The 10,157-nt window shown below is 50.4% G+C and overlaps 1 protein-coding gene across 1 annotated transcript; it reads left to right on the top strand.

The window, feature by feature from the left end:
- The first annotated feature begins 5,611 nt into the window (after nucleotides 1-5,611).
- On the top strand, nucleotides 5,612-9,479 carry CEBPB (CCAAT enhancer binding protein beta). The gene has a single exon (XM_086932464.1). It carries the CDS (start codon nucleotides 6,484-6,486, stop codon nucleotides 7,387-7,389), a length of 906 nt encoding a protein of 301 aa, XP_086788590.1. The 5' UTR covers nucleotides 5,612-6,483; the 3' UTR covers nucleotides 7,390-9,479.
- The last annotated feature ends 678 nt before the right edge of the window (nucleotides 9,480-10,157 follow it).

Below are 10,157 nucleotides of genomic sequence, written 5' to 3'. Positions count from 1 at the left end.
GCGATGGGTGGTGCAAGCTGCAGTGGCCTCCTGGTCAAGGCCCTGGCATTTATTATTTTACAAATTAAGCACTACACAGCACTAAGGATTACAGTTCCCATACTTTTTATGCAGTTTTATGCTGTGAGAGACATAGCCTGGAAAAGGGATAAATAAACAAGGTATCACTTCCAGGCCATCTTCATTTCCAGGTATTTGCAGATGCATTTGCTCCCCGCTGGGAATGCAGCCAGGAAACACCAGGGACGGGCCCCACAGTTTGAAGACCTTTTGTCTACAGCAGTGATACTCAAATGATGGCCCGGGAGCTTCATGCGCCCCTCCTGACCTTTATATATATGTAGCCCTCTGGTCGACAACGGCACTGGTCTGCTGTTTACTCAACTCAACAATAACATTTAAAAAAAATCTAAATAAACTGACAATAATGTATTTGATCGATAATTGAAGTTAAAGAAAGGAAGAAACTAGGGTGTCCTGCAATGCTAAACTTTAGAAATACCTTCTTCATTTTAAAGACATCTTGCAGCAAAAGGGCAAAAATAGGATAACGTCTTTTCAAATTACAAAAATATATCTTTTTTAAGGTGATCATTTTCAAACATGAATTAAGAAACATTAATTCCACCCTCCGCCCTTTCAACAATGCTAATAGTGAACTAACAGGTAAGTCAGTTTTTATGTGAACTCTTTGGGTGGCCTGGGTTTCTATTATACATGCACATTATAGTTTATTAAATCAAACACTGAACGTTTTGTAACACATCCTGAAGTCATGTATGTGATAATGAAAAAAAGGAGGTAAAGTGAAATAAAACAATTGTCTAGGTCTAGGATCACACAATGTGATTAAGTGGAGAAGCCAGGATTAATCCCCAGCTTTTGCTTTCACAATGTGCAATGCAGACACTAGATGTACATGTTTCGCTTCCACTACACCCACCTTGCCAACCCCCTACCACCTGCCATTTGCCCCCCACTTCCCGACCGCCACCCTGCTGGCATTAATGCGGCCCTCGGCCACATTACAGACCAAAGAGTGTGGCCCCTGGGAAAATGTTTGCGAGTACCCATGGTCTACAGGATCCTACAGGATTACACATGGGTGAGCATGAGGAGTATGAGGCATCTGGAAACTTCTGCGCGCCTTAACAGGCACCTACATCGACAGGGATCTGAACCAATCGGAATACACCTACAAGGAAACTTTTTGTTACAAAAGCACAGAGATTACGAATTTTTCAGAGCCAGGAACCTGCACGACCACCCCCGCCTTTACAGCAACAGACAGCTGAATATCCAACCACCAGCGACGTGTCCTCAAATTAAACATCCTTCTAGAAGAATATAAAGGCACAAATGCAATTTATACAATGTACTACACGGGCGACCTTCGGTTTTCACATTCCATACAAATTTGAGCATAAAGCAATTTGTCTGTGTGTTTCTAGGAGAATGAACACAGATCCTGAACCCCTTCAAATCTCGCCGAGCATTTTTGTTCGTTTACAAGAGGAAGCCGTTGGCAGTTTTTGCTTGGCCCCGATGATAGTGCAATACCTGTTCCTCTGGTTGGACGTTATTTCCCACACCGCAGGATTGCTTCATATTAGCTAAACGTTAGTCACATTTTATTACACCGCTGTGTAGCCTTTCCTTGCGCCGAGGTACCTTCCCACTTTTTTAATTACATGTTATTGTTTAATTGAGGTCCTTGTGCTGAATCACCTGCTGGGAAACAGGTAGGTGTATATGAGACGCACCACTCGGTCCAACGAGAGAGTTTATAGGTTTTTAAAGTTGGCCGTTTTTCAATGTTCGCTCTGTACTTGCACTTTTGGGACCGATCAGTACAGCGCCCTGATCGGTATACGGGGCCCACCCCCCTCTGCCTTGGACTGACGCAAGCTTTGTTCCCTGCCAATGGAAATACTTACTAGCTATTAACGGCGGCTGGGCCAAACCACTGCTCGTGAAGGGGTCAGGAAAGTGATAAGACCATAAATTGTTTGCTGCCAGGGCTACGCATGAGATCTGACTTCAGGGCGGATTGGAAACCGATGTCAAGATGATCACTCTGGGTCAAGAGAATGATCTGCCAGCTGGGTCAATGAAGCTATCCAAAGCCAGCCAGCAATGACAGGTTAGGGGATCAAGAGTAGGCATAGGATCTGAAGACAAAATCAGGCATAGAACCTGAAGCTGGCCTGCAGAGTCAGGCATAGAATCTGAAGCTGGCCCGCAGAGTCAGGCATAGAATCTGAAGCTGGCCTGCAGAGTCAGGCATAGGATCTGAAGCTGGTTAGCAGAGTCAGGCATAGCATCTGAAGCTGGTTAGCAGAGTCAGGCATAGCATCTGAAGCTGGTTAGCAGAGTCAGGCATAGCATCTGAAGCTGGTTAGCAGAGTCAGGCATAGCATCTGAAGCTGGTTAGCAGAGTCAGGCATAGAACCTGAAGCTGACCAGCAGAGTCAGGTATAGACTCTGAAGCTGGTTAGCAGAGTTAGGCATAGACTCTGATGCTGGTTACAGAGTCAGGCATAGACTCTGAAGCTGGCCAGCAGAGTCAGGTATAGACTCTGAAGCTGGCCAGCAGAGTCAGGCATAGACTCTGATGCTGGTTACAGAGTCAGGCATAGACTCTGAAGCTGGCCATCAGAGTCAGGCATAGACTCTGAAGCTGGCCAGCAGAGTCAGGCATAGACTCTGATGCTGGTTACAGAGTCAGGCATAGACTCTGAAGCTGGCCAGCAGAGTCAGGCATAGACTCTGAAGCTGGTTAGCAGAGTCAGGCATAGAATCTGAAGCTGGCCAGCAGGGTACAATATTCAAAGTCAGCCAACAATGTCAGGACAAGGGACCAGGAGTTGCCCAGCAAAGTCAGGCATAGAATTTGAAGCTGGCCAGCTGGGCACAATATCCACAGCCAGCCAGCAGTGTCAGGCAGAGGAATCTGGGTGGATATGGGCACCATGAAAAAATGCTGGCGCTGATATTTTGAAGGAAATTCTTGGCATGAGTGAGGGCATTCTGAAGCTGGTTAGCAGAGCCAGGCATCGAATTTGAAGCTGGCCGGCAGAGTCAGGCATAGCATCTGAAGCTGGTTAGCAGAGTCAGGCATAGGATCTGACGAGGGCCAGAAGAGTCAGGCATAGGATCTAAAGCTGGTCAACAGTCAGGTAGAGGAACTGAAGCTGGTCAGCAGTCAAGAATACGATCAGACGCTGGTCAGGAGAGTTGGGCTTAGGATCTGAAGCTGGTCAGCAGAGTCAGGCATAGGATCTGAAGCTGGCCAGCAGGGTACAATATCCAAAGTCAGCCAACAATGTCAGGACAAGGGATCAGGAGTTGGCCAGCAGAGTCAGGCATAGAATTTGAAGATGGCCAGCAGGGCACAATATCCACATCCAGCCAGCAGTGTCAGGCAGGGGAATCTGGGCGGATATGGGCACCCATGGAAAAATGCTGGTGCTGATATGTTGAAGGAAAATCTTGGCATGAGTGAGGGCACCAAAAGTGTAGGGGGTATCCAAGGCAAATTCTGCCCCTTACTTACCAGAGATAATGTTTCACATATCAAGCATCAATTGTATGTGGGGGCCTCTGCGGCAAAGTTCTAGCTAAATGTGGATAAGGCTTTGTATAATGGGGTCTGACCACCCATTACAATAGTCTGCCCCTGGCATGCTGGGGGAACTTTTGGCAAATGGAGGAGTCCAATGGCAAAAATTGTTCCTAGCAAACTGGAGGTAATCCTTGACGTATGGAGTGAACACATAAACATACTGGTGGGAAAATGACATGCCACTGGGCATGGTCGGTCCACCTTGGCACATCATAAAAGTACTAATATTCATTTAGCGCTCTTTCAGAGCCTATGGGTTTTTAGAGCGCACTATTTGGCCCCATTGTTTTTACATTTTTCTTCAGCAGGGGGTGCGTTGGGTCGCCTCCAGGGGTTGCAGCTGCGACCCCTGGCACTGCCTTATCGACCCTTGGCCTCAGTGGTGTCAAAATTAGTGCCAGGGACACAGGTGCAGCTTGTTCTTATGGATGTCAGTAGGGACCCCGCTTTCCTGTTTTTTCAGTCCGATTTTTTGATTACACTAATAGTAAATATTATCATATTATTCACTATTAGTGTAATAAAAATGGAGTACAATTAGCTAGAATATGACTGTATCTGACAGCTGAGGTAATTAAAAAATGCTTTTCAATGTGTGTTGTGTGCATTCAAGCGGGTGGCAGTGTGTTTATGAAAGATAGTGTGTGGATGAATGAAAGTAAAGGTCAAACGGCATGTGACGGCACTTCCCCTGTCCCTGGCATTTTGGTAAATTGGCATCCATGTGGATGTTGAAACTTTCTAGGAGAAGTTTGTCTCACTTGCTTTACTAGCTTGCTAGAATTCAGGCCAAACTTTATGCCCCACCACTTTCAAAGATTACAAAGCACCACTTTTGAGCAAATGTGGCTGGAAACAGATGGCATAGGAGGAGCAGGAAGGGCAGTGTTTGTGTGCAGAGATGGCGGTGTGTTTGTAGTGGGGCAGCATCTGATATTTGTTGACGAAATGAACATTGCCTAATTTTAAATGAGAAAAAATAGCTTACATTTCACAAGGGTCCAAGACAGTCCCAGCCCTGTCCAATTGCAATTCATCACAATTGATATTCAAGATTGTGACGTGTGACGCCGCCCCATCAATAATATTGTGAACCTGGTGTCCATGCCTGTTGCACTTTTCGAGACTGGGGTAGCCTCGACTTTGCAGTGGTCCTCCTGGGGGTCACACCGGTGCCCTTCAAAGCTAAGTAATATCGTTTCATTGCTCGGTGCCCCTTCTGTGGATTGCCGGGGTTTACCTGACAGCCATGCCCCCACTGCTTGGATATGGCTTTAGAAAAAGTCCAGGACAGCTGCTCCGATCGGCAGGCAGGGGTCCTGCACTATATTCAGATCAGCGTCTGGCACTGGTTTAACCCGGGCTCGGAACGGTGCCGGAGTGGTGCCATGACTAGCACGGATCGAGAGAGGGGAGCGACCTGCACATACTGATTGGCACGGTGCTCTGATCCAGGTCAAGTACAAACCTAACCCGGGCTTGGCGCGGATCTTGGAAGAGCTGCTCACACCCGGGACTGGTTCTAATCCTGTGCTCAGACTGACCTGGAGTAGCACGGATTGAGGTCTGGGATTTAAACTGGGGTTGGCACTGGTTTGGAGAGCACTTTTTTTTGGGGGGGGGGGGGGGGGGGGGGCGATTATTGGGTCTAACCCGGATCAGCCACGGATTACGGGATGTGCTCCGCGCCTTTAACGCATCTGGTGTGATGCGTACTGCAGGGCCTGGCGTTTGTGGGCGTTGGGTCTAACCCGGGTTTGGCACGGATTATGGAAAGTGCCCCATGTCTGGCACGGGTCTGCTGTGATGCCCACACCGGGGTCCTGTGAGGTTCTTAGCCATGGCACGGGTCCGCTACGTCCCCCTCTCGTAGTGCTTGTAGTTTACAGTAGTTTCTTGGCAGAGGTTCTGCCTCTGACGTCAGCGGGTTACTATGACTGCCAGCAGCCCTATAAAAACTAAGGCTGGGGAAATCTCTGCAGCATTTACTACAGACTTTAGGATTGAGAAACAGGAAGGGATCTCGTGAGCGGAGCGGAGCACGGGGTCAGGGGGAGCAGAGTCCGCCTTGGAGTACAGCGCAGCGCCCTGGCCGCCGGTGCAAAGTCCTGCCTGCCCTGGCGTGCACTCTGGGGTCCAGCCTGCCCCAGCCAGGGCACAGCGAGGAGTTCTACCTGCCTAGGGGTACATTGACGAGCCCTGTGTGACAATTCTAGCAAACATTGCAACGTCCTGTCTCTCTGGTGCCCTGGAAGTTGAGTGAAACCCTACCTCCCTGGTGAATAGTGCAACGCCTTGCACAACAAAGCTGCACCGGGGCACACAGTCACAGCCGTTTCGACACGCACTAGGCTACAGTGCCTGTCGCAAGTGAGATACAGTACGGAGTCCAGCGTGCCTGAACACGGCCAGAGAGAAGTGCACTGCAGTCCTGTACCTTGGGGTACACCGAAGTGACATCCACCTGTTCCACTCTCTGAAGCGAAGTGCTGTTTTGGAGTTTTTCTCTGCCTGCCGGTTTGGGGATACAGCAAAGAATCCTGCTTAATTTGGAGTCCACTTGCCTGATTGAGGGTACAGGCAAGCCAACAGTCTGCCTTGAGGATCAACGTGCACAACAGGTGCACGCCTGCTCTGCCATACACACTGCTGAGTGTTTCTGCCTGCACCAAGTTCTGGGATATATTGCAACTTTGTACCTGAAGCCTAAACTGCTACATACATCCTTTAAGTTGTGAGAGCCATCTGCCTCCTGCTCCGCGGGGCAGGCACGACCCACCGGCTGCCCGCTGCTAAGGTCAGCCTGCAGTGCCGGTGCCCACCTGCGCCCTCCACCAGCAGCAGCACCCTCTGCTTTCATGCAACGCCTCCTGGGCTGGGGCCCAGAATGCCTGTCCCTCGGCCCGGCCTTTAAGCCCATGGATGTGGCCAGCGCCTTCTACCAGGAGCCCGAGAGCTTCTCGCCGCCTTTCGCCAAGCTGCTGCCCCCACACTCGGTGCGGGCGAGGCCCCTGACAGCCGAGCTGGCGCTGGGCGAGCACGAGCGAGCCATTGACTTCAGCCCCTACCTGGAGGCCTACCCGCAGGGGCCGGCGGGGGGCGCTGCTGAGCCCTCCTCAGCCACCGGCGCCGGCGCAGACTTCCTGTCCGACCTGCTGGGCTCCGAAGAGTACAAGGCGGCGCGCAGCCGGGGAGACTACCGCCAGGCCGGGCGCGCCCTGCTGGCCTACCCGCCGCTCTCCGAGACCAAGGTGGAGCCCGTCTTCGAGCACCTGGAGCCCTACCGGCCCAAGGCGGCCAAGGACGAGCGCGGCATGGCCGACTCCCCCTACCCTCCGCGGGGCTACCTGCCCTACCCGTCGGCGCCCAGCCGCGGCTCCAGCGGCAACATGTCCAGCGCCTCGTCCTGCTCCAGCCCGCCGGGGACGCCCACGCCCGGCTCCGAGAGCTCCCGCTCGGGCTACTCGCCCGCCACCCCGCAGCACCCCGGCGGCGGCAAGAGCAAGAGCAAGAAGAGCCTGGACAAGATGAGCGACGAGTACCGGATGCGCCGAGAGCGCAACAACATCGCCGTGCGCAAGAGCCGCGACAAGGCCAAGATGCGCAACATGGAGACGCAGCACAAGGTGCTGGAGCTGACGGCCGAGAACGAGCGGCTGCAGCGGAAGGTGGAGCAGCTGTCCCGGGAGCTGGGCACCCTCAGGACCCTCTTCAAGCAGCTGCCCGAGCCCCTGCTGCAGGGGCACGCGCAGGGGCAGTGCTAGGGCAGGGACTGTGCGGCCTGAGACTGCGCTGGCACTGAGTGAGCCCCGGGAGAGGGGCTGTGGTGGGGGGAGCCCAGAGACTGAACGCTTCCGGCCCCCCACAGCTGAGGATCGGGCGGTGCACTCACCGCTCGACCGAAAGCATCGCGGTGCCGACCCATCGTGCACTCTACCGGGGTACTTGGCACTTAGCTGGGATTCTGTGCATTCAGTCGGAGTGTCCTCCAAGCAGATAGGATTGTGTTCCTCACTTGCTGAGTGTGTTCTTTATCAGGGACGTGACTGCACAGACCAGGAACTCTTTAGTGACACTTTACTACAGAACTGTTATTTATCCAGAACACTGTGCGTGCATACGAGGCGCTATGCACTTATCCAGACGATGACTATATGCCCAGGAAACTGCGCAGACCAGAGACGCTGTGCACCTAAGAAACACTGTACTCACCATTATGTGCCTCCTACACCTCGCCCACGGGCGACACCACTACTCGCCCCGCCATGTGACTGACGAGTGTGAGAATTTTTTTTTAAAACTGTGCATTTTATGCAGCCACTCTCCTGACTGGGGTCTCTCATGGCAGTAGACGAAAGTTAAATTGGTTTGAGGGGGAGGGCTCAAGGTGGAAAACTACCCACTTCTCTGTATTGTCAAGGAAGTTATCATATTTTGATTAAGTGCTGCAGTACACCTGCATCTCAGGGCTGGAAGGCGGCAAACGTCCTACTGTCCATCCCTGTCATGGCTGGGGTCCGTCCTTTTACAAAACACTCTCCGGGTGGGGATGGGGGGGCAGGTTTAGGAGGATGGATACATTGTCTGTAAACAGGGTTGGGCGGGGTGGGGTGGGGTGGGGGGGGGGGGGGTCAGAACTTTCAGGTTTCCCAAGTTCATATGGGAGTAACTTATCTTAAAGCCCTAGGTGCACTCTGAGGACATGTAGTCCTCTTTTTATGGTGGTAAAAACGAAATTGCAGTGTAAAACCCTGAACTGGATGAGCTGTCTCACTTGGGTAGACTGAAAAATCGGGGGTTTGGAAAGCTGAGCACATTAACCTCATTTCTATGGAGAGGCTTACGGTACTGTCTGTGGTTAAGTCGTCTGCTTTGCCCCACTAGTTTGAGGCAATGACTTAGAGCTCCAATAGTGGGTGGAAATCAGTCTGTTTATCACATGTGCCTTGGTGCAGATTCGAGGCACTGACTGGGGAACTACTCTCGTCTTTGAGGTTTCTGCAGCTCAAGCACTAGTGACTTGGCCGGGCACTATTTCCGCTTGTATTTAATGTTATTTGTAAGGGGGTGGGCGATGCAGCAAAACAACACTTAACCAGTATGATGGGAACCCAGAATTTTGGATTTGGGGTTTGTGGTTTGATGAAACGCTTGTGTATATTTTCAGTGGCTCCTTTCCCACTTATAAGATCAGCCATGATTTAGGATGTATGCCGACATTTACATGTCAGCATTAGGCCAGTGGCTGCTATGGGTGGGTTTACCTGTTTCTTTGAACTGGAAATATCACCACGAGATTTCTTATGTGGAAATCCTGCCCGATGAACCCATACCCCCACCCGTCAACCTACTCTTCACACACACAGCACACCTGATCTAGGAATAGGGTAGCCCCTTAAAGGAATAGCGCCTTCGGAAGACAATATCACTTACAGCAGGGGAAGCGCCTGTCGTTGTTGGCAAACTTGCACCTTGTCCTAACAAAAGAAAAAATACATTTGTAATTTTTATATGTATGTGTTATTCGGTTGTCGCAAGGCACACGCCGAATAATATCGTTATTTAAAAAGAGGAGGAAAAAAGAACGCAACGTGATGCAATATTTTAAACATGTCTGGTACGAATGTGTGTACACAAGTGATGCAACCATGTGCAACTGTCTGCCATGAACTGTGTAATCTTTTAAAGATGTCTACGTTTTTTTTATTATAAAGAATATTCTATTTCTCTAAGCGGAAACAAAAATATGTATATTTTGTTGGTATGGACGCATTGTTGCTACATTTTGAAGCATTATTGAACAATTGTAATAAAACGTAAATGGCTGAAGAAAAGCGAAACCAAAAACAGAAAAGCGTTCTTGGCATGTTTTTAACGATGCTCCTAATGTCGAGGAAAGTTAAGCGTTATGAATGATCTCCTTTTAGTGTGTACTTTAGATTTTTGTGCTGAAAAGTGTTTTATTCTAAGACTGGCATGTTCTGTGTGACTACATTGTTGACTGCATATCATTTGGGTGTTGCTCTCGTCTGACGCCGAAACGTAATTTAATCCCCTTAATAATTCTGACGTGTATTTGTGTATGTGTGTGTGTATATATATATATATGTGTGTGTTTTTTAGAGGTGCGTCCTCGAGCAGTGTGTGGTGTAGGCTTGTGTTGAGAGAGCTGTGATATTTTTTTCCTTTTTATTTACAAATCGGTTTATGAACAGTTCTGTTTGTGTGGTGTACAGGCAGTAACCGCGGGGATCCGGAAGGGGGTGCTGCGCTCTCCATTAAGGCCTTGTTTCTGCTCACAGTGACTCAGCACAACACGCTGAGGCCGCAGCGTCGTCTGTTGTACGTCTCTGCAGGCCTTTAGGACACTTAAAGAGCTTGTGACCGATGGCGGCCCTCCCACTTCACGAAAAGACAGGACCTGTCACGCTAAATGCAGACAGCTGGCTGCTAAGCTCTGGTGTATGCTACAGTGCATTTTATTCCGGGGTCTGGGAAACACCTGTCCTCGGCAGCCCCACTCCCTTTCAAT

The sequence above is a fragment of the Lissotriton vulgaris genome, chromosome 7 (assembly GCF_964263255.1).
Source record: "Lissotriton vulgaris chromosome 7, aLisVul1.2, whole genome shotgun sequence".
Classification (NCBI taxonomy): Eukaryota; Metazoa; Chordata; class Amphibia; order Caudata; family Salamandridae; genus Lissotriton; species Lissotriton vulgaris.
The sequence above is the reverse complement of the archived record's forward strand: the minus strand, read 5'-3'. Positions and strand labels throughout refer to the sequence as shown.

Coding starts and splice junctions, on each gene's coding strand:
- CEBPB (XM_086932464.1), top strand. CDS start 6,484: ATGCAACGCCTCCTGGGCTGGGGCCCAGAATGCCTGTCCCTCGGCCCG.